Source organism: Bombyx mandarina, chromosome 04, assembly GCF_030267445.1.
Source record: "Bombyx mandarina strain Sakado chromosome 04, ASM3026744v2".
Classification (NCBI taxonomy): Eukaryota; Metazoa; Arthropoda; class Insecta; order Lepidoptera; family Bombycidae; genus Bombyx; species Bombyx mandarina.
In genome coordinates this window covers 10,238,339-10,263,436 of record NC_143211.1, presented here as the reverse complement: position 1 = coordinate 10,263,436, position 25,098 = coordinate 10,238,339, and the positions used below count along the sequence as shown (strand labels likewise).

At 35.5% G+C, this 25,098-nt stretch overlaps 1 protein-coding gene across 9 annotated transcripts in view; it reads right to left on the bottom strand.

Moving 5' to 3' along the window:
- Positions 1–25,098, bottom strand: part of LOC114251597 (neural-cadherin) — a 340,197-nt gene that overhangs the window by 279,472 nt on the left and 35,627 nt on the right. For 4 of the 9 annotated variants that reach the window (XM_089727042.1, XM_089727039.1, XM_089727044.1 and 1 more), the window contains exons 3-11: positions 12,722–12,733; positions 12,276–12,577; positions 10,341–10,477; positions 7,659–7,875; positions 7,141–7,309; positions 5,499–6,349; positions 5,187–5,378; positions 3,074–3,264; positions 36–225 (exon numbers count right to left, since the gene is read on the bottom strand). In XM_089727042.1, coding sequence (XP_089583168.1) covers positions 36–225; positions 3,074–3,264; positions 5,187–5,378; positions 5,499–6,349; positions 7,141–7,309; positions 7,659–7,875; positions 10,341–10,477; positions 12,276–12,577; positions 12,722–12,733 — 2,261 coding nt within the window. Of the gene's footprint in view, positions 1–35; positions 226–3,073; positions 3,265–3,367; positions 3,559–5,186; positions 5,379–5,498; positions 6,350–7,140; positions 7,310–7,658; positions 7,876–10,340; positions 10,478–12,275; positions 12,578–12,721; positions 12,734–25,098 lie in introns of all 9 variants that reach the window. The other 5 variants (XM_089727043.1, XM_089727041.1, XM_089727046.1 and 2 more) reach the window with 3 other exon arrangements.

The window sequence follows — 25,098 nt, the reverse complement described above, 5'->3', positions numbered from 1 at the left end:
TGACATCTAATCAAACGAGACATCGTGAAACTCACCTCAACTCTGATCGTTAAGTTGTACTCTTTAATGCTTTCGTAATCCAAAGGATGGTTTACTTTAATATCCGCCCACGTGTTACCATTGTCGGCCCTCTGCTGGAGGTAAAACGTGTGGAATTTATTGGTTTGCGCAGTTGACCCCGGCATCAGTCTGTAGAACACCGTAGGGTTGTTCTCGATTCCGGAACTGTAAACATGTTAATCGATATAGTTCGTATTCTTCGAAAACGCAAATTTCTGTTCACTAAGGCACATGACAACACATAAGGCGAATAAAATCGAGATATAACAGCAAATGCTTCTGAGATGACTACTCTCTATTTACGGGACAAACATGTAACTTTCAAAATGGATAGGTAACTTGAAGTAGATCAAATAGCTCATATTTACAGAGTCATTAAACAAATCAATATTTCGTGTTAGTAAATGAACACTTCCAATATATACGCCGCGTACAGACAGATGCAATTTACAATTGAACTTTGAGAAAATTTCACTCATATATGTACAGATATTTCCCAAAACAATTGGTCCTTGGAATATATCGAGGAAACACTCATTTGTAGTTATATCAAAAGCATAATATGATGATTTCTATAACTTAAGTCATCAAGTAACAAAAGATTTTATTTGAATTTATTAGATCTTTAAGTTTCTATTATTTCCGATGTCATATCAAAACCAGATTATTGTAATAATATAATAATATTTCAGATTTTGATGCGCATACATTAATTCTGGTTTTATTTGTCAATTTTACAAAATTCCTCTTTATCATAATCATTACGCCGACGCATGAATGAGTTATTTGAACTACATACAATACGATATTAGTAGTGTGAGTTAGTAATGGTTTCGTCTCCATACTATAATTAATGTGAGTTCGAAAGTGTATTTTAGGACGAACAGATAGACCATAGAGGTGTGACCATACCATTTCTTCGAACGCATTGTGATGATGCACTATGTAGAAAATGCAAATTACGGTGCTTAACACGGATTTTTTCCAATGCCCATATTTATGCATCCTAAATGCATATAATTTCGCCATTTTATGCATCGACATACTTACCGCCAATTAATCTTGATAACTGAACTGTATTACCAACATTCCCAATTATATTAGGTTATTAAATTACCTACAGTATCAATTAAGCCGAAACTTTCATGGACGCGAGAGATAGATTGCTGCTACTATTACTAGGTTTAGATTACGTTCTGAATACGTATTCGAACATCTTCAGAAAAGAATAAATAGCAATACAAAAAAAAAAACCGGCAGATTTTCTTTTTTGTGACTGAAAAGTTCTGCCGCTAAGAGATTGGTAGTGTTCGAAGGGCTTAATTTTCGCAAACGCTTTGACAAGTGAAATTTGGTACTCATTTAACACTGTGAGTGCTCAACTTCACGCTATGAAGTTGAGCTTCGTTAACCCAGACCAGCTTCGTTCGTTACACCAGATACGATTGTGATTTAATCTGCCCATCTACAGCAATTTCCGCTGTTAAAGTCACAGTGACAATTTTTGAGAACTCTAAACTAATTGATTTTAAAATTTAAAACAAAGACGAGTAATTTTGATGATTATTATTCAAAACATGCTTGGATTAAATATTATTAAGCGTTTCTATTTTGCAGATTTAAGACAAACGGAAGAATATCTTAAAAGTCTTTAACAATATTCCCCAATTTTACTTAATTTACATTACACCGGCATATTATTTTAATAATTATTTGAAACTATTTACTTTAATAATGGAAACCTTGTGTTAAGGAGCAAATTTACAATAATTATTGTTTGTTTAATACTACCTTTTTGATTTTCCATGTTAATTTAGTAAACATTTTTATTTCTTAACTTTTTTTATTTTTAATTTCAAATAATTACGTTTGTCAAACCAAACGTTGGTTAAATTAATACCCGAGCGAAAGATCGACGAGGAAATTAGGACTTATTCAAACTGGGAATGCTGGTACTAGACTACTTATACATCTTATTGTTTTAAATAAATTGAAGAAAATCCCCGATTAGAACGATATTGTGCAAAAAAATACTGAAAGTATGGCGTAACTTTTAACGTAACTAAATTTTGACACTATAGGAATTCTTTGTCAAATTTTAACAGACACTAATTTTTAATGTTTCATTTTATTCCCAAAGCGCACGGTTACTATGAGTATAAAGTGAATAATAAATCTACCTAATTTGAGACAAAAGTTGAAAGTCTTGGATGAATTGGAACATTATACGGTAGAAATAGACAGGACATTGATATTGACTCAATTAAAAAACAAGTTGAATTACTTCTAAAATCTTCTATCTAAACATGTTCAAATTAACATGCTAATTTATAGAAAACTAAAAATTCTGAATTAAAATGAATACGTACTGAATCAAAATGCACTGTTGTCTCACTCAGTCTACATGCTATAAGATTAACATACGACATCCCACTAAAAATTGACTTGACTTTTTTCAAGTCATCAAAAATTAAATATCAAGTATCTACTGATTTGGCGGAGCATTTCACATCGATAGATGTTTTTGAACAACCCACAAATTTTCATATAAGCAGTGAACCCGTTCCAATGCACGCTTGTGATATTTAATTTCATGTGTGTTCGTGACGATGCAGTTTAAACGCACGGACATGACAGTAACATCATAAACCACCGAGTGAGAAATAACGCGCACGACACACCCATCGACCACGCCTCAGCTTGTCTCTCATCGTGCAGCGGATAAACAATGTTTTTCCTAAATTGTTTTCATTTCATATAATTTACTAAACAAACAATTCTTACAAAAAATCCTCAGCTAGCACCGGGTAAAACGAATCCTTTAACTCGAATTAAAAATAGCCAATTGTAATTAATAATTATTATTAGAATTGACACGTTGTATATGTAGAAGAGTCGAGGTGAGGCGAGACGGAGCAGAGCAAGCACGCGTCGTCGCGCGGCGGACACGTGCGCACGTGCGTGCGGGAGTGGGGCTGCGTGCGGTGCCCGTGCCGAACATTTTCCCACGCACCTTGCTTTCACGGACACCACTTTGGCACCCACGGGCAAATTCTCTCGAATGTAGATCGGGCCGTACACCACGTGGTCCCACACGGGGGGATTGTTCGCGCGATCCACTACGTCTATCTGGACCTCCACGGTTCGGGACAAGGGCGGGAAACCCTTGTCTTGAGCCATAGCCTCCAACTTGTAAGTTTCTCGCTATTGGGGAAAGAGTCGATGGAAAAAGACAAAACCACGTCGTTAGTAGTGTTAAGGAGTGGAGGAGCTGCAGGCCCAAGGGCCCGCTGCGCCTTATACCAACCTTGCTTTCACACTGGTCACTACGGTACCCACTGTGACATTCTCTTTGATGTGAACGGGGCCATACGTGGTCATATCCCAGATGGGGGGTTTATTGTTCCTGTCTACCACGTCTAATTCAACGTCCACGTCTGCGGAGGAGGGCGGGTCGCCCCTGTCGGAGGCGCGCACGCGCAGTCGGTACCTGTCCCGCTACAGATACACGGGGGTCAGAGGTCAGCGGGGAAAACAAAATATAACACAACTAAAATATAAACACATAAAGTACATACTCATCGCTAATAAATAATCTAAAATAATAAAATTAAATCAAAAACATGGATCTTCCTCTTTCACAAAATAGTTTGATTTTGTTATTTGTTACAGATGTTTCACAGTAAAGTAGTATTTGACACAAAATCTCACAGTCGTCTTCTTTCATTCAGAAAGCCAAAATTATAAATAGAAAAGTATTGCATAGATTCACTACAAAACTACAGTTACCGTCTTTCTTCCAAACAATCTTCTGTCATTCTACGTACAGCCATCTCGTTCTATCTTACTTACAGTAGCACTCCTTGTTGTAGCCAATATTAGGTGGTGCAAGAAAAATGTTGAAACAAAAATATTTTATCGTAATATTTTACAAGTTCATCTGTACAAGAGAAAGTCAAACTGTACATTATGTATAATTTTAAGTACTCTTTACAATAATAATTTAAACTAAACTAACTAAAAACAAAAAAAAATAACAAAAAAAAATTCATAACAAGCAGCAAATGCATGCAGCTCTGCATACAAGACATGGCGGAAAGGTCAAGTTGCCATAAGAATATGTTAATGACCTCATGTATTCTACAACGAAACGACACTCATTGAAATGAATAATTTACAAACAATGGACGTTACGATTGAACTGTACAAATTTTGGTCGCGAAAACGTTGCCCCTTTCACAGAAGGAATAATGTCACAACTGGCGAGATGACCAAACAGCCGCAAGGACGTTTTGGTCATCTTGATTATTAACTAACATTATATTACAATTTAAATAAGAGTATATTACAGGCGCCCTGGAAAAAAGTTATAATTATCACGGTCATATTATAGTACACAGAGACGTCATATGAGTAGTCGTCAAACACCAGGAATGTGTGGGCAGAATCGAACTGCCTTCGGCATAGCGTAGCATCGGTAACTATTTGTAGGATTAGTAACAAAACATGTACATACATATAATACTGATAGGTATGTTCGGAAGCGTAAGCTTTAAATCAATTAATTCATTACTAACCATAAAATAAATTCCAAAACTAGTATGTGCGAAATATACAGAAGTGCAATTAATTACGTAAACTGTACATGTTTTAGAACTAAACATAGTCTTGTGAAATATGTATTTACAGCAGCATTATTTCCGTCACTTGGTTAGTATGGTACACAGGTTGCATTATCGGTTAGATTAGTTAATGCAGGACGGTGGTGCGGAAATAAATGTCAACGAAGACGGGAGTGCGCCGACGGCAACTCAAACTAATAGTGCTGCAAGAGGAACAAGCACTCCTCGCCGCGGCGCTCCACCAGCACGCGCCGTTCGATGGACAACTACTCCTCACAGCCAGGATTACCCCATCCACAGCTATTTACAGCAGCGGTTAATTTAGAACTATTTACATTTAAACGAAATAAACTCGGTGCCAATTTAATCCTAAGGCCAGTAGGTAGCATTCATCCACCAAACTTTGTTAGTAAAGTTGATCCCATTCATTCATCTCTCATTTCATTAGCTCACGTGATGTGGTCGTGAGTGTATTCGTTTTGATAAATGTGAAGGCATACTTACGTCGAGTGGTTTTTTAAGAACGATCCAGCCCGACTCGGGCTGGATTTCAAAATATTCAATGTCGGCAAGATTGTACGGGGAACTCAGTGTGTAAACAATGGCGCCGTTATTATCAGCGTCCTCGTCAGATGCCGAAACTCTTAATATGTTTGTGCCGATACTGGCATCTTGTTTGACATTCTCCACATATTTCTGGAAGACACACGATTATTACATTGTACAATCTCTTTGGAATGCTGAAATACATGCAAATGACATTCAACTGTGATTTCTCATGCAAGGTGCTTTTGTCTACAATTTCTATATGCTTACTTGACGGTCAAAGAGCGGAGGGTTGTCGTTGACATCTGTAATCTCAACAGTGAACGAACACACGCCTTCTAAAGAAGGTTCGCCCTGATCGGTTGCCTTTACCGTTACCGATACGAATTTACCGTCGTCGCCTTCGCGATCGAAAACTTTGTTCGTCGACACTTCACCTGTTTCTTCGTCCACCGTGAACTTTGTTCCTTTCTGATTGGGCTGTTGCACTATAGAATATTTTACTTGACCGTTAACACCTTTGTCCTCGTCGGTGGCGTGTACTTTAATAACGGGACTCCCATTAGGCGCGCCCTCTTCTACTTTCGGAAAGTATGTTGGACAATCTTTGAATATAGGTTTATTGTCGTTCACGTCTGTTATAAATACGACCACTACAGCCGTGGAGGTGTGTATAGTGGCGTCACCGTTGACACAACAAGCGCCGTCGTCCATAGCGGTCACGTTCAGTTCGTATTTGTCACGGTCTAACGAGATAGCTTTATTGTGCAGTCGGATAACACCGGTTATTTCTTCTATGACAAATTGACCTGAACTTGTACCGCCTCCAACAAAACCAAACCTCACGTTGTCGCCATCTTTATCCGATGCGACTACGGTCGTGACTAAGGTATTCGGTCCTGCGTTTTCGTCTACATTCGGAGTGTAAACTTGTTGTGAGAATTTTGGTTCCTCGTCGTTCTTATTCTTCGTATAAACGCGGACGGTAGCCGTTCCGGTTTTAGCGGGTTCGCCCTTATCTTTCGCTGTGACTACAAATTCGTAATAAGCGTTATTGTTGTCAGCATCCAGTAGTTTGTTATTGGTGATTATGCCGTTCGAATCGACGCTGAAGTGATCATCTGTAATGGTAAGTTACATTTATATTATTATTTTATATTTATTTGGGTTATCTGTTTTGAAGTTATACTTCTTTAGGCGCGTTATGAAAAATTGATGAGAGTGAAATTTTTCGATACGCGCGCACCGTGACACAAAATTAACAAAATGAAGTTGCCCACTAAATCGCTCATTACAATACGACCGACGTAACGCGTCTGAATATAGACGCAGGTGAACTTTCGCGCATGTCCATAAAAAAAAAAGTATTATTAGCATTCATTTTTTGGTAATATAAATGACAAAATTATTATTTAATATAATTCATACTAAATATTATTAAATTATTATTTATTATTAATTATTTAATATTTAAGAAAAAAAAAGAAATGAATTTAATAAAAATAAAGTATAACTTCTTACGCGCGTACATAAGTACACGCACCCTTTTTTATCTTACCACCTTAGGTGAGCTCACGGGGCTCAAACCGGAGTGTTGCTAACACTGACTCTAGCAAGAGCCGTGCTTCGCAGAATCTACCACCGGATCGGAAACGCGACCCACTGAGAAGATCCGGCGAGAAACTCAATGGGCTGTGTCTATGGGTTGATCTGTTCTAAATTCGAAATTCTTAAATACTATAGAAACGCATTCCCGTGATCTCATATATGCAAATATTTGTGACTGAAAAGCTCAAAATCATTAATATCTATTAGCGACACCTATTGTTCATCAAAAGTATTTTCATATTAATACTAGGTGGCGGTACTAGTACTTTTCTTTAAAATTGTCCTAATATAGTGGTTAATTTACCTGAAACCAGATATTCGATCTCAGCATTTTTTCCGGAATCAGCATCCATAGCCTTGACTTTGAGAATGCTGGTGCCAAGAGGTATATCTTCATCAACATTGTGGGCTTGATAATCTGGCAACTCAAATTTCGGAGCGTTGTCATTTACGTCGGTTACTCTAATTGTTAGCTGTAAAAGATAAAAGTAATTGATACGCTACTTGTTATGAAGTTAAATTCTAAGTTTACTACATACTTTAGACCGCTATCTGGTTTTGAATAATTTATCTATGATCTTTCAACTATGTACCTATGTTCGTGAGTCTGTGAAGTTTATAACTGTGTATATGACTAACAGTCAAGAAAGAAATAACAGGGAGTGTTACTATATATCGTCATAGTAGGTTGTGTCACATACTACCTTTGCTCCTAAAGGTGGACAAATTATTTTCATTACATTTCTCTCACCTAACAAAATTATTAAAACTTAGTTTGATGCATTAACATCATTTTCAGTTTATACTATTACACGAACGAACCTCAACAGAAGTAGAGAAACCGCCTGAATCTTCCGTAGCGGTCACGACGAGAGAATAAACATGCGGTTGCCGCAAGTCTTCGAAATCCAGCTCCTTGGCCAACTTGACAATGCCCGATGTTGGGCCAATGTTGAACGTTCCGGCGCCTTGACCTTGTGCCTTGAGCGTGTACCGGATTTCGCGATCAGCAAACGACTTGGCTTTCACTGATATTATACTGAAATGAATAAAATTGTTAATCATTAATTAACGCAATAAGAGATTTTTCTTCTGTATTTAATTTTGTACTTTCTTAAATTTAAACAAGAAATATAGATACCCAATATATACGCCAGTCAATTAGACCAAACCTCACTCATTTACTAATTTGGGAATTTCATTATTGAACTATTTATTATAAATATCCAAATAAGTTCGAGCTAAGCGCTTAGCTAAACACCAATTTCAATCTATACATCTGGTGCTAAGTGCTCATCGAAGCCCAACGACATCGCTAAGTGAATACCGCCAAACTCTTGTGAGTCCACACGGGTAGGTACCACTACCCTGCCTATTTTTGCCATGAAGCAGTTCGGCATGCGTTTCGGTTTGAAGGGTGAGTCAGCCGTTCTAACTATACTGAGACCTTAGAACTTATATCTCAAAGGTAGGTGGCGGCATTTACGTTGTAGATGTCTATGGGCTCCGGTAACCACTTAACACCAGGTGGGCCGTGAGCTCGTCCACCCACCTAAGCAATAAGTAAAAAAAGGTCAATGTTTCAATGGTCAATTATAGGCATTGAATCTGTCCCACCCTACAAATCAGAACGGATCATTGCTTTGAGACAAAAATAGGCAGAATGGTTGTTTAATTGTTACCTATCCGTTTGAGTTTCGATACTATCCACCACCAAAAAAACTGTTAATCAAAATTAAATACAAATTAGTATTTAGTCTAATAAAGTGTTTAATAAACATATTTTTTCTTTTATCTACTCAATCGTTAAAATTGAACAATATTAGTGAACTATCGAACTGCAAATTAGCAAAATATGTAGTCTCTTAATGACTCTGTCCGACACTCGCTTCGTTTATAAATAAATAAAACAACAATTGACTAGCGCAGTGATGTCATGAATAATTTAGGTTATAGCGAAACGGTGACACGAGATTAAACATGTGTAGGATTCAATTGGGGAATACGAACTGCCCCGAACTATTTAAACTGGGACAATCTCCAGACTGATCCGATCACAAATAGTTCAACTAATTAAAGCCGTGTCGAGATTCGTGAATTTGAAAATCCATTTACTACCTATTCATTATCTATTTATGTTTTAGATTATTTATTTTTCGACAAAATAATTTTCGGCCGTAGAAGGCTGCATACAAAGAGATACGGAACTACTTCATGAATTGTTCTGGAAAAATCGGTCTAGACGTGACTTTCAGGAATGTAAATTATAAGAAAGTAAAAGTTTATCTCAAGTCCAAAACATCACAATATATTGCTGTTTGTTTTATTATTAAATTTACCTATATGATTTCAGTCATTCCTATTGTTTTACGTAAGTAGTTCCATGACAAAATCTGTTTATGTTTTTCCGTATTTAGTTTACGGCCAACCTCAATTTATTTAGCTACTTCAGCCCAGAAACCCAAAGTGAAAACGACCTTGGGGCGTAAGATAAAAATTTCAATTGTAATAATACGGGCCGCCCTAAGCTGTCAACTACATAATTATATTTTTCTACTATTTTTGTTACGCCTTGAATATTACACCTTATTTTTATATACATTTATGGTGAAACTTAAACTACTGGGCTTTAAACACACCAGGTAAATGGTGTGATATTGATTAAAAGTTAAGCCTTCGCTAAAGTAATTATTGTAGACAATTCGGTGCATTTTATTTTACAATAACCCAATTATTGCCAATTTGTAGAATAATTCACTATCAGTACGCAAAATAGTAATTTAACTTTTAAAATCATACGAGACCGTTCTTTTTGTCTTTTTTTGCCTTTGTGTATAATAAACAAATAACGAAAAAATTGCATGGAATTATCAGCGGCAGTTGAATAAAAACGTACAAAATTAATTGAGGAATATTATCAATTAATTATTTTAATTTTAAACTAGCTGACCCGGCAGACTTCATAGTGCCTCAATCGATAAATCAAAGACCTAAACTTTTGTATAAAATAAACTTCAAACAAACAAAAGGAATCTGTCCGACGGGGGACACATCAAAGGAAAAACAAAATTGTTATTTTTATTTGCGATTCCGAGCATTTTCATATTTATCTACATTTTAAGCCTTCTCTGGACTTCCACAAATAATTCAAGACCAAAATTAGCCAAATCGGTCCAGCTGTTCTCGAGTTTTAGCGAGACTAACGAACAGCAATTCATTTTTATATATTTTAAATATAACCGCTACATAGCCGCTATGTTTAATTCGCAATCTCATCACTATGTTGTCTCACGTTATCACAAACAAACTCGGTTTGTGTACAGAATACAAAATCTACTATTGTGCAAATGCATTAGACGTAAAAATCAGTTTCATTTGAAAAACGTCTTCAAAGGACGCGTATAATGCAATAATGTAATCAACTAGCAGTTTCGGAAACATTCCTTTTGATCTGAATGTTGGGAAAACGAGTGTATTTAGTTTTATTTATTACTGAAAACTTACTCGGAATCTTTTTTCTGGTTCTCTGCGATTTCAGCTTCGTAACTCGGCAAATAGAACTGCGGAGCTCGCTTTCCGCCGACGATGCTGAGACGTTCTTCGGGAGTTGACTGAAACCTCCTTTCGTCGACACGACCATTCTGGAATAATATCGTTTGGTCAACATTAATTTCTTTTAAGAGATATATTTAACAAAAATTATGATGATTATAATCCATGCGCGAGCGCTATGACATGTCCTTCTTCAAACGAGGCTTGTGGAAAGTATTAAACGGTAGGCAGCAGCTTGGCTTTGCCACTGGCATTGCTGAAGTCCATAGGCACCAGTAATACCCATCAGGTGAGCCGTATGCTCGTCTGCCTACAAGGGTAATAAAAAAAACCCATTGACTACACAAGGTGAATTCTGTCATCCGGCTCGAGACATAATAAGATCGAAATTTCAATTGCATTGTATCAGGATATTCTACTCATCAAACCGAGTTATTTCTTCGCGGTAAAAATAAGTAGCGTATAATTTCTATGAAAAGTTTTTGTAACTAATCCTTCTATAGGACACGATGAGGACATATTAGTGTCATTATTTAATTCAAATTCGTTTTTGACTCGGAAGCACGTCCGGTTTTCTACTATTATTTTAATAATATATTTATATCCATGTTCATTAATGCAATGCTTTTTTTATACTTCTTGATCTGGCTCTGTCATATGATCATAAGAAATTAAAGGCTGAATATCTGGATCGAATCGTGATGCCATTCGACCATAAGACAACCCATTACCTACCTACCCAGTACCTACTAATAAGTGAAATTGACATAGCTTGTTTTGAGTTAAAATTATGTACATTGAAATGTTAATTAATGAGCCTAAAACATCTACATAACTATTCAAAGTTATCATTTTCGATCATTTCATTTGTCATTTTTAGCTTTAGTCTATTTGTAAAATCAATTTACCGATTCGCCTCAAAACACATAGGTAAATACGCCTGGCCGACAAAGTATTGAATTACTTGAAAGAGGTTTCTTTCCTGCGAAAGTTAATTTTAATTTAACTTTTATACGCCAGTCCTTCCCTTTCTTGGAATTCCCTTCTTGGAATTTTTAACAGCTAAACCCTAATTGTAGTAGAATCTTCATAAATTACGAATTCAGACATCTCGAAACGCGATGCCCGTCTCTCGTTAATTCAATCCAAAATTATTATTTTTTAAGACCACTAAATCCCGTCGTGATTACGGAGGTTTAAGTATTTATTTATGTATTGCCTTCTACATAGTGCTAGGAGCAGTTTACTAATCCAATGGATATTTTTTTAGCAATTAAAAATTATATCTTTATTAAGTTAACCTATATTAAACGAAAGTAAATGAAATTTAGATAACAAGCAGTGTTATCTAGAGTAGCTATGTCCAATTAGTTTATAATTGAAATGTTATCTCATACAATTTGAGTGTTCCCTTTTCGATATCCGGAAATAGGAGCGCACACTTTAATTTACTGGGTTGCCAAAAAATGGCATCTCTGTATGGGATATAAAATAAATACTAATTCTGTAATCTCCAAAAAATTACTAGGTAGACTACAAATAAAAAAGTCGGTACTATGGAGTCAAATACAGACCTATACAAATCTACACACCCAATCACACCTACTCTTGTTTATATATATATATATAAATATTTATCGATTATCCTTAATGCAGACAATTATAACAAATTGCTAGTCTAAGAGTCACTTCTAGTCGTCCAAATTTCAGTTGACTAAGTTCACATTAGAAGAATATTCTGATAAGCATCTCTCTAAAATGAAACTTATTTTACTTATTTTAACTTATAACAAAAAAAAATTTGTAGATGTTCTTATAAAAACATGGCTCTTGAAGCACGAACTTCTAATTCGAGACCTTATTATAACAATATGTCACAAATCTCACCTGATCCTCCGCTTTGACGTAAAGCACGTACTCCATGTCAAGTTGAAACGGGTCGGTCCCTCTGGTACGGACGACTCCGGATCTCTCGTCGACTTCGAATCTTCCGCCGGTTCTGTCTCGAACGATGAAGTAATGGATATTATGGTCGGAGTCAGGGTCCCTGGCTTGAAGCGTAAAGACTGGTGTGTTTGGAGCGGCATTCAGCTGCACTACAGTCTGCATTGGAAGCGGACGATTGATAAAATACGGGGGTTCATCGTTGACATCCTTAACGTGGATTATTACTCGTTGATTGTCCGTATCTGAAATATAATATACTGTTTTAACATCACAGATATAACTATTTCTTGATGAAACTAAAATGTACCTTAGTTTTAAAATAATGATTTCGACATAATCGTAATAATCGAATTGCAAATTTTAATCACAAACATTAAAATACTTACACTTCAAGGCCACTATTATGTTAGCATGAAAACAGGAAATATATTTATTATTAGTAAACATACATTTATAGAAAGAAAAGAAAAAATACAGTATTTTAAACAAGCACAATCAAAATTAAACATCTGATATAAAACGTTGCTTTCTGAAGTAATCACCAGTAATCGTAGCCGCAATAGACAGTAAAACACAATCGTCTGAAGCATTATCCGGTTAATAGTACAAGAGTCCTTTGTAGCCTACAAATGACGGAATATTATCAAACATTGCCTCTAATACTGCTCTATCCGCGCGGTATCCCTTTTTGTCCAACGGGATTTCCCCAAATCCGAAGCATAAATCCGCCGTTTGCTGTAATCCTATTCCGCGGATCGAGTTTCGGATAGTTTCACACATTGCTGAACGTAATACATTGACCCGAATGTGTCTTCTTATTAAGACCCTAAATATCCGATTAAATAATACCTACTATTGGATGATTGAATTGTATTTCAGCAAATGAGGATAAGAAAAATCGAAGCAAAGAATGATAGGCTCAAAAAAACCCGCGTTGCAGTGCATGTTATAGGGAGTTTTGGAATTTTGGCCGAACGCCAAAAAGATCCTAACTTATGTATGTAAGCAAACATTCGTAAACATGTCAACGTAAATATGTGTTGATTTATTGTTTACTTAGAATATTTCCCAATCTTGCAAACTTTGGCCCACAACGTTTTGAAACTAAATAAAGACTTTTATAATAGTGTTGATATTTATGGGCACAAAGGACATGGCCACTCTCCATACATTGAACGGCCCACTAAACGAAGTTCAAGGACAGTAATGAAAGTAAGTTTAAATAACGATATATCCCTTTTATTATAAACAAATTAAAATCAATATTGTTCATGGGGATACAGTGATATTTAAAAAATAAGATAAGAATTTTAGGTTATATCATATGATTTTGCTGTCAATATACTGACACTTTAACATCATCATCAGCTTAAATATTATTTATATTACTATACTTTATGACATAGACCTCATTCTAAATATTCTTAAATATAATAAGCAGGTATAATAATATCTAGGTAGGCAGGCAGGCATGTAAAATAATATCCACAATGCGCATGAGTGCGAAAACGACTGATCAAATGTAAAACGTCAATAAACATTAAACAAGCCTAGTTTTTTTTTTACTTATGATGAATAACTATTGATCAATGAAATGATTTATTCTACGGATTTAAAAATATAAAAATAGATTTTTGTTTAGATATAATGTTTTATACTAGTTTTAAAATCCATTAATTAAATCTGTTAATATATTTTGCTAGTTTTTTGCTATATAATGTCTTTTTTAAGAAGATTTAATGTGAATTGTTTAAAATATAATTATATTTTACCTATGGCAACTCCTTCAATATTATCGATGTAGCTTAGTCATGCTAATTTCTGTTTATTTATGATTTTAATTATCCCACCATTAAAATTCCCTTAAATTTTATAATAAGTACGTAAAAAATGAATGTTTTTTTCTATAGATATTTCATTCGTGTTCTTGAGAGCACGGGTAGCTGGGCCGAAAATAGCCCATGTCCTTTGCGAGCCCACCAGGTTTTTCGCAGGCTCGATGCAGCCAAACGGCTGTTTTAACATTCAATCATAATTTAAATATATGATGTATTAAATCTTCACCATAAGTAGACATCGAGCTATAAGGTCTTTGCACTATGGTTAACTGATTCATACCAGACAAAACAAGTAGAATTCGGATACCAATAATCTCTATATATAAAAATGAATTGCTGTTCGTTAGTCTCGGTAAAACTCGAGAACGGCTGGACCGATTAGGCTAATTTTGGTCTTGAATTACTTGTGGAAGTCCAGAGAAGGTTTAAAAGGTGGATAAATATGAAAATGCTCGGAATTAAATAAAAATAACAATTTTGTTTTCCCTTTGATGTGTCCCCCGTCGGACGAATTCCTTTTGTTTGTTTTAAGTTTATTTTATACAATAGTTTAGCTCTTTTATTTATCGATTAAGGCACTACGAAGTCTGCCGGGTCAGCTAGTTTTTGTTTTTAATAAAGATCCGATGCAATCCAGGACCACGTCCTTCTGTAATCGGGATCACACACACATGCTTAAGCATTTAACCGTTACACACATTACAAGGTCTAAATTAATATAATTAATTTTTAGAACACAATTCTCTTTCTTCCCTATTTCCAGTAGTGAAAAAATCTAATGCACAATTTGGCTTTATGCCAATAACGGATAAAATCATTCGGTGCCAAGAAAAAACCTCATATTAAACTGTTATTAATTTGCTAAATATTCCATTTAAGGATTCGTTTCTTTTGTTTTCGTATACGACGAGATAAGCTGATAACACAACAAGAATGAAGCCACTCATCTCGAAATATTATGAGCTCTCGATCGCAGTTGACTAATGTGTATCTATAATCAAAATCGCAAAATTTATAAAATCTGCGTAGACTTCACTGTCCATATATTGTATTAGGGCGTATTATAAATCCACAGAGTTAGGTATCACCTTCCTATTTCTGCAGCGAAACAGTCATTTGTTTCGGTTTCAAAAGTTTAACAGCTGCTATACAATTCAATTAAGAATTCGGGGTTATTTTTTAAGGTGGGTGGCGGCATTAACTTTATAGATAGGGCTAGTGGTTACCCACTTAACACAATCTATATGCAATATAAAAAAACTGCCTCAATCTAATTTCATTTAGACTCTCGATTTATCCCGTGAAATATGTGTGGTTTTAACAGAACCTGGAACAGGTGAGTGGGCGGGGGTGGTTTCCCGTCTGCCGCCCGACATGTAATGCGCATGCGTACACTACGGCCGCGTGTTTGCCTCGTGACCGGAGCAACGCGCCATCTTTGCCCACAGAGACCAAACTTACATTACGGTCGAACCTTCGAATTTACGGTGCTCACGAAACGGATTACCCTCTACACTTAAATTGAGGAAAACAACGTAACGAAGTCAGAGATGTTGGCAAAACATTAATACAAGTTTATAAATTACTAACACTTTTTGTTCGTCGGAAAAATTTCTTTTTTGTTTTTAGGACACTGTTTTATGTACTTTGTTTTATGTTAAAAAGTAATTTAATGGCCTGTAGTGAAAAGCTAAAGCTTTATTTAAGATATTGGCTACCATTTTATAGTAGACTGTACGGGTAGGTATAACCACCCCGTATATTTCTGTCTCCAACCAAATCATACATACGTTCGGGTTCGAGGAATTTTACTATCGATTTTCTTTGTACAAATTGATACTTATGATGTCAATGATGTGTGATTTGCAATTGAAAAGAATTGTAGCATTGATAATACACTTAATATTTGAGAATCTTAGTGAGTATTGGCCACCACGTTATGCGCTTTAGCCTAGCAAATATTTAAGTGTTTGTATATAGGAACGTAAAAATAGATGAAAGCTTTATTACAACCTTTAATTTCGATTCGCTAAACTCACAAATTTATCTTAATTGTATTTTTTTTAAATCAGGAAATTGAGTGTAGTGCAAACATGTTAACTTCATACATTTTAGTCGCATAGTCGCGTGAATATCACGTATGAGTCGACTATTATCAAAGCCGGCAATCTGAATTTTGGACAATTATTGGTAAATCAGAAAAACGAATTATTGACTTTGTATTCCATTGGCAGTCACAAAACTCTTCGGAACGACATCTTAGATAAATAACAGGTTAACTATTAACCTTTATTTAATGCAGGTTTTGAACCGTATTCTTTGAAGGAGACTATTATATTCAAATCAATCTGTATTGACATATCAATAACATTTTTTTGTCCAAATGCACAGATTGCCACCTTTGATAATAGACGACTCGTATTATGTAGAGAAACTGCGAGGTGAGAATGAAACTCTGAAACTTAGATACAAATGAAAGTGCTGAAACGTTCACGAGTTAAATTATATAGTCTTTAAGACTTCTGATACAACTTAAATATTAACTTTCCGCTATTGTATCGAGGAGAAAGTTTAATTTGTAATTGCTGTCTCAAACAATTGAAATAGCAGTTGAAATTGATACTCCGAGAATGAACCGAACTGGAATCGTACTGGAATCAACTGTAAAGATACAGGAAATAGATAATCTGTATTATTCATTGAGTATTGTCTTGTCTTACACTTATAATTTACAGTGACAACAAAACTAACTTATAAAGTTATTTTTTATTTATTGCTTAGATGGGTGGACGAGCTCACAGCCCACCTGGTGTTAAGTGGTTACTGGAGCCCATAGACATCTACAACGTGAATGCGCCATCCACCTTGAGATATAAGTTCTAAGGTCTCAAGTATAGTTACAACGGCTATAGCATCTAAGCAATAAAAAAAACCCCTCAAAATTTAAGTGACGCTACAAACTTCGATCTTAAGCAGGGATCGATTTACGAAATTAAACTTCCGAGTTAATACTAATCATTTTTACGGACAATACATTAAATCATACCATATGACTGAAATCTTACCATTAAATGTTTTTGGGAAAGAGCTCGGACAGCGGGAAAATGGATTGGCTTGCAAAATTTAGCTTTGAAAACCGCATCGAGATTTATTGGTGGATTCCGCATTAAGTCTAAAGAGAATCTGGAATACCGAATTCGAATATCGTCGCATTGTTTTCGGTCATATATCAGAAATTGAATACGGATTTTCATGAAAATTTAACATTTGTGATTCCTACAAACTAAAGATGTTGCTGTTAACCCAATACAAAAACTAATATGTAATATGTACCTCATAACTTAGCCCTTTTGGATAGTTCTCGAAAGACTACTATATACTAAATGAACAACGGCATTTTGAAGTCAAACTAGCGAAATAAAAAAAATGCTGATAGGTTTTAGAAGTCGTCGTGGCCCAAAGGGTGGGACGTCCAATAAATTGGTCTCGAGCGATAAAACTATGCCGGAGTTCGAATTTCAGAGACGGGTATAATTTTTTCTAATGAAATACATACCAGCACACGTTCACAAATAACTTCCACAGAATTATAATATATATTCCAAGGAATAACAGCGTGTAATAAAAATGAACTACGCAAAAAAATTAATTTGAGTAATTACTGTTAGTAGAGTAACACCCTGGCTAATGCTATCCTAAAACAGTACTAACTAAAACCGACGTTTCAGTTTGAAACGGTGCAGCGGTGGTTCGGTGAGGCAGCCGTTGTACATTGTAAATTCTGAAGCTGGGTAGCGCCATTAATGTTTTTGATATCTATGGGCTCTGATAACCATTTAACCGTTAAGGAAAGCCGCGATTCGTTCAACCATTTAACAAAAAAATAGCCTCCTCAACAGTTGGTACCAAAGTACACCTCACATCTGCCGCAAATAGCTCTAATTAAAACTAATTCTTATTGAAAATAATCTAATTGAATCTTCGACCTCATGTCGCGATGTTTAACATTAGCTATACCATGAGCTCGCCCATCAAAGCCAATTAAAAAACATCGCCCAGCCACGAGATCATTGTCCTCTGTTATTTAAGAATCCTTACACTAGGCACCCTATCAATGACCCGCGCCCGACTAAGTTACAACATTGCGCGTATAATCACATGTTTTACTTACTGTACAGGGTGTATGGAAATTATCTGGAATACAAAAATAATCAAACCATGTGCCCTGATATTTAAACTTTGAAATGAATTATGTATAGGAAAGAAATTAAAAAACGGTACTCTACCAGATTAGCATGTACGGATGATTTTACTGTAATAATTTGATAAGTATTTGCGTTCCGTGCAGTCTAGATACTATCGGTTTCCCTGCGAAATCAAATCAGGAATGAGATTGGGGCCAAAAAAGTTCTCGAGTGGTGACCGCGCTTAAGACACAGCGTGGATAGACCTATCAAAAGGTGGAGCGTTGACCTGCTCATGATGCGATGGATGCGAGCAACGCGGGTCATTGTGACAAGCCTTGGGAAAGCTTGGGAAAAGCTGTCAAAAGTGGACGTTTAAAGACTGATGACGATCATGATGACTACACAGTTCACCGATATATTTTTTTTGCAAATTATAACCATTGCGCAAACAAGCACTTAATAACAACAAAAAACAGGATTATTTTTTTATTGCTTTGATGGGTGGACGAGCTCACAGCCCACCTGGTGTTAAGTGGTTACTGGAGCCCATAGACATCCACAACGTAAATGCGCCACCCACCTTGAGATATAAGTTCTAAGGTCTCAAGTATAGTTACAACGGCTGCCCCACCCTTCAAATCGAAACGCATTACTGCTTCACGGCAGAAATAGGCAGGGTGGTGGTACCTACCTATGCGCGCGGACTCACAAGAGATCCTACCACATGTAAGGATATATGTGTATATATATGCATGTGTATATATGTGCATATACCTAGTCAGGTCATAAATTCTGTCACATGTTTAATGTAAAATAATTGAAACAAGTTTTTTCATTATGTAACCATTCATATACCAAAATGAACTTAACAAAACATAGATTCTTATGACACTAAAGTTTATTCAAAATGACCTCCGTGATTTTGAATACAGGCCTTCAATCTGCGCGGCCAGTCGTCTATCGCAGCACGAACGAGGTCCATGTCAATATCGGCGACTGCCTGCGGAATACGGTTGCTCGCTTCTTCACTACTGTGTGCGTACACATTATCATTTTGTTTGTTGTAGCTCTCTTCTACGGTAAAAATATTTTCATCCGAAAAAAGAATTTCCCGATATTTTTTTCCCGCGTACCGCTTCAACAAAGCGCGGCATCTCTTCAGTCTCAGGTCCATTAGACGAGCATTCAAACGATGTCCTGTTTTTCTTCGATATGCCCGAAGCCCTAAGTCTTCATTTAACACCCTTTTCACCGTGGTTTGACTTAACCCCATCTGAAGGGCCAACAGTTTCTGCTTACGTTTGGGATTTCTTTGAATTCGCGCCTTCACAGCTTTTATCACTGCTGGAGTCCTAACAGACCGAGGGCGACCACTTCTTGACCTGTCATCTACACTAGAGTCTTCATTGTATCGTTTGATGGTACGATAAACGAATCTTTTGGTTATATTCAAATTTTTCAGTATGTTAAAAATTTGAATTGACGCGTAACCGCAACGATGCAACGCAATAACTGCAACACGATCTTCTTTAAGCGTCCACTCCATATTTAAAAATGAGTAAAATTCTAAAAGTATACATTTTTTATTTTCATGAACAATTCGAAATTCGAATTCAATAAACGTTTTTGTGGCCAGCATTCTAAAAGAAAAGTTTTTACTGTGTGACAATACTTATGACCTGACTATTTATATGTGTATGTACAACTAAATTTGAAAAACTCCGACGGTAGATACAGAAGTGTGCTAAAATTTATACTTCATATTTCGTAAATCCAATTTAATATCCTGATAAAATCAAAGAATTAGCATAGCTGAAAGCAAATTAGGAATTTTCTTTGATAAGCGTAGCCCGGATTTTCGGGTGACTGTTTTATTCATTAACATTCCGTGGAAATTGGATCGTCACGAATGATAAGATGAAGACATTTTTTTAAAGGACAAGAATAATAACAAAAATGTTCCTTTGGCAATACAACAGTACTATTAACTTTATTTTATAGGTTAATACTACAATCCAAAATCTACACAAACCTTAACAAAACAAAATTAAATTGGGATGTTATTAATTAACGCAAACAGTTAAATTCACCGTTTTCAAATTATGGCGTGCACTGCTATCGCTGTAAAATTGCATAGTGCGCATTCACCGAACTAAAACACAGTTGGTACACTACGCTGAACGTGTTTTCCGTGCAATTATGAATATAGCACATGCCGTGACAAACTGAGCAACGAAAATTGCCGCTGAAATTGGAATTGTCGCTTGCCATGCTAATTAATGATTGCACCACTTCATGGACTTTAACCTTGTTAATTTCCTCAAACCCGGACGGTTACGTAGCTCACACATCAGTGGCTGAACTTATTTCGTTTAGCAGTGGATTGTTTGCAACACAACAAACAAAATACACGCAATATTCATATCTTATACCTTTAAACGAGCAATTCTTGTATACATATTAATATAAATAATTATATAATCTGAATCTCGGAAACGGCTCCAACGATTTTCATAAAATTTAGTATACAGGGGACTTCGGGGGCGATAAATCGATCTATCTAAATTTTTCAGTTTTATTCGTGTTTTCAATAATCAACTCTTCCCGACATCTATTGGCGAATAATAATACTATTTTTCTTAATTGAGGGCAACTAAACGTTTTTAAAGACAACAAGATGGCGTTATCAAAAAAAAAAAAAATGGATCAAAGCTCGGTCATCGTCTAGTCCGAATTATACCAAAACGCTACAGAAAATTAACGTTTTACTTACATTAAATGTCTCCAGCTAAAAACAAAATTCATTTTGATGTACGAAGCTTTTAAGGAAATTTATAGAGATACATCAGTTTTGACAAAACGTCACTACAATTTCGTTTCATAACGCTATATTGAATTTGTATGAAAGCCATTTAAGGAAATATTTATCGTTAGAGAGAAGGATCGCGTGAGGCGATCAATTTGTCGGTTCGTATCATAGAATATAGCATCTTGAGCAATTAGAACCAAGTTGTAGGGCTTCAATGGGCCCACGAACACTTAGACACTCCAATCAAGAGCTTCGAACTCATCATATAATTGGTTAGTTCATGTTTTATGTCTGCTATATCTGACACTTTCACTAATTTAGTAATAACCAAAGAAACAATTGACAGTTCGTGGTTTGGTCTTTTAATTGAGATCAGTTAGCTACTGCCTCGGGCCGCTTATAAACATTAAAATTAATGCCGTCTTACCTTCAGGTGAGCCGTATATTCGTTTATATGTGATATCAATAAACGAAAACCTAGAGACATCAATTAAGTTTAAATATAGAAAAAGAAATTAAAATCCGAACATACATATCGGTGCTTTTCGGTACTATTGGAATAGCATGATATAAGGATATGAAGCGAATCATAATTTTAACTTAATGATCTAATAGGTAAGACACCCAATTTACTCGTATTTATAGGAATATTATCACGCCGTGGTTCGATATTAGCTTAGGTAGCATTATTTCTAAGTACTTAATCGTGTGCCTAATATTTATTTACCAATAATTTCCACGATGAAACATTAATACCGTATAATAAGATGCAACCCTTAACATGTACATAGTTATTGATGACAAAGTGGCAGTGCGGACTCCGCTACACATTTAAGACCGAATGAACCGTGAGCTCGTTCTGACGTCCATGAGACGTTTGCTGTATCATAACAGTCTTGATAACAGAACCAACGAGAACAGTTAACTCATTAGTTACTCGTCGCAGTTCAAAATTAATGACCGCATCTTTAAATTTGATTTCTAAACGTTACAATATTGCCAAATAATTGTCTAAGCGGCTACAGCCAGTTAAAAAATATTTGGCTGTTTGGCCGATTTACCCTTTGCCTGTCTAATAGTCTATAAAAAAACAATCAACAAATTTTTTTTTTTTTTATGGGTGTATGTAACGTAGTTTTCGTTAATTAAGGGCATAATTATTACAATGTACATACTTGTAAGCGTGAGGATACTAAAAAATCAAAATGATGTTTGTTTATCAAATTTGACAAGTATAAAAATAATACAATAATGAAAAACACAGATGCTGGTCGTAAACACTATTATAAATTTATAAATACACTAGCGACCCGCCCTCGCTTCGCTTCGGAAACTGTAATTTATTATTGATTTCTCCACTATTTAATGGATTTTATTATACATATAAACCTTCCTCTTCAATCACTCTTATCTGATCTATTAAAAACCGCATCAAAATCCGTTGCGTAGTTTTCAAGATTTAAGCATGCATAGGGATATAGTGACAGAGAAAGCGACTTTGTTTTATACTATGTAGTGATGAAGTATATACACATTTGATTTTGGAACCTGGCACTCCTATATTAATATTCATTGTATTAATTTTTTTTTTCCATTTTCACGCTCTCATCTCTTTTTAAATATTCTTGTGATACTTATATGGATTAGCAATAATTAGCATGATTAAAAGATCCGAAATGTTACGACAGCATTACGCAAAGTAATTATGAAGTCATATAGCACATTTTAAAGTATCCAGCTTTTTCCTCTAAGCAAACACGACATATCATCATACAATGATCAGTGTAAACAATATGAGCATGACATTTGACTGTATCAACATTTATCTCAATTAAGAGGCGCACGCGACGTTTCTTTTCGTGAGATCGCGTAATAAAAAGTAGAATGCGGTCATCGCACGCTATTTTATCAGACTACCACAATACAAAAATCTGGACAATAGCGGAGACCACGCACGTCACGTCAACAATGAGATCCGCCGTTGAAACATTTACAAATGTACAGAATATGTATTGTATGGTTGATGTAACAAAGAACGAATTAGCTCGAAATGCTCCAAACGTTTACACAGTGACATGCTCTAGATTAATTTTAAAAAAACCCATAATCCTAAATTGCAGATTATTATTATTCAACGGTTCATTTTTACTATATTAAAATTATCAGTATTATATATTTTTAAGGCGCAATTTACACAAAAACAGTTAAACTCCCATTACATAATATTATTATGTATCATTTTTATACACGTCTGCTTAAAAGGGCTAATGTGTTAGAACTGTTAGAGCGTAGATACATATGTCTAATTAAACCTAATTTGACGGGTTTCAACATATCAGGTGTCATGAGTTTCATTTCAATAGTGGAAATGCTTTAAACGTTCACGTCTGTCATACTTTTAGTAACAAATAATTTATATGTTATACTCGTAGTACAATAGAGAGATGTTATAGAGCCGTTCTTAGTTTTTTTTAAATTTTTTTTTATTGCTTAGATGTGTGGACGAGCTCACAGCCCACCTGGTGTTAAGTGGTTACTGGAGCCCATAGACATCTACAACGTAAATACGCCACTCATCTTGAGATATAAGTTCTAAGGTCTCAAGTATAGTTACAACGGCTGCCCTACCCTTCAAGCCGAAACGCATTACTGCTTCACGGCAGAAATAGGCAGGGTGGTGGTACCTGGTCCTACCACCAGTAAGTAGTTAGCATTTTGAAACAGTCGGTTTTTTCTTCTTCATTTTATAACTCATTTTTCACCGTTTCCATATTCAGCTTCGCATTGGCCGTGGATTCACATCAAAATAATGAAGCTATCAATCTAAATGAAAACGTTCTGTTAAAAGTGGCAATTTTTCGGGATGAAAATTTAAAATTCTTTTACGTTGCTGCTTTTATGTCACATCACTAAACGGCGAAGTTCCAACTTCTCGCAGGAGCCTGGAATAGCTTTCGTAAGTGACCCATACAAATTTACGATTAAACTGGAGTTTACGCTTCGAAGCCAACTACAGGACTTGATGTTTCTGACACTTTAATTCCCTAGTTGCGGAGTTGGTATGTTTTAGATCAAGATCCTTATAAAACTTCACTAAGCTGAAGTAAAATGACATGGAGTTCTGAGTGCAAAAGAAATACCGGTGTGGCATTGGTACCTGCCTTAGCACACGTACTAACCGTGTATTTAGTGACAGAGAATACCTGTACCGCTCTGATTCTTACGAACCAAGTGAACCATCCAGTGCAAAGTGCCACCGAGATATAACGGAATAAAATAATAATATTGTACATACTAAAACTTATTACTCATTACTACTACTATTACGACTAGTTATTACTCATTTATTGACTCAGTGGTGTAATATACTGCACCCTGACTACTGGGCTGAGGATCCCGGGTTCGATTCCCACATAAAGAAAATATTTGTATTTCGAACAGGTTTATTCTCTGTCAAGATATTTAATATTTATTTACGTGTACTTAGAAATGTATAGAAGTACGTATATCAACCAGTTTTTTATTCCTGTAATAAAGGGAATTCTAGTTTGGGGCCCGATCACCGTGTGTGATTTTTTCCCGATTATTTATTTTCCTTTTTGCATCAAATTTGAACTAAACGTTTATAATGTTAATATTCGGGATGTTTGTTCACAATGTATTTTATTATAAAGAAAAAATACTCATAAATTTTTAGTAAAATAATTCGTTAACTTTTCATCAAGGCCCGGCGTGAAAAACAGTTTAATTAAATTACTGTACACAGACCCGCTTAACCAGCTCGTAGATATTCGGCGGCCTAATTCTTAAATACAAACAAAATATTTCTAACAAAACATAAGTTGATTTATAGCGGATAGCCTGCTTAAAATGAACAGCGCTGCGTTTATTAAAAAAACATCATAATTATGAAACATCTATCAAGAACG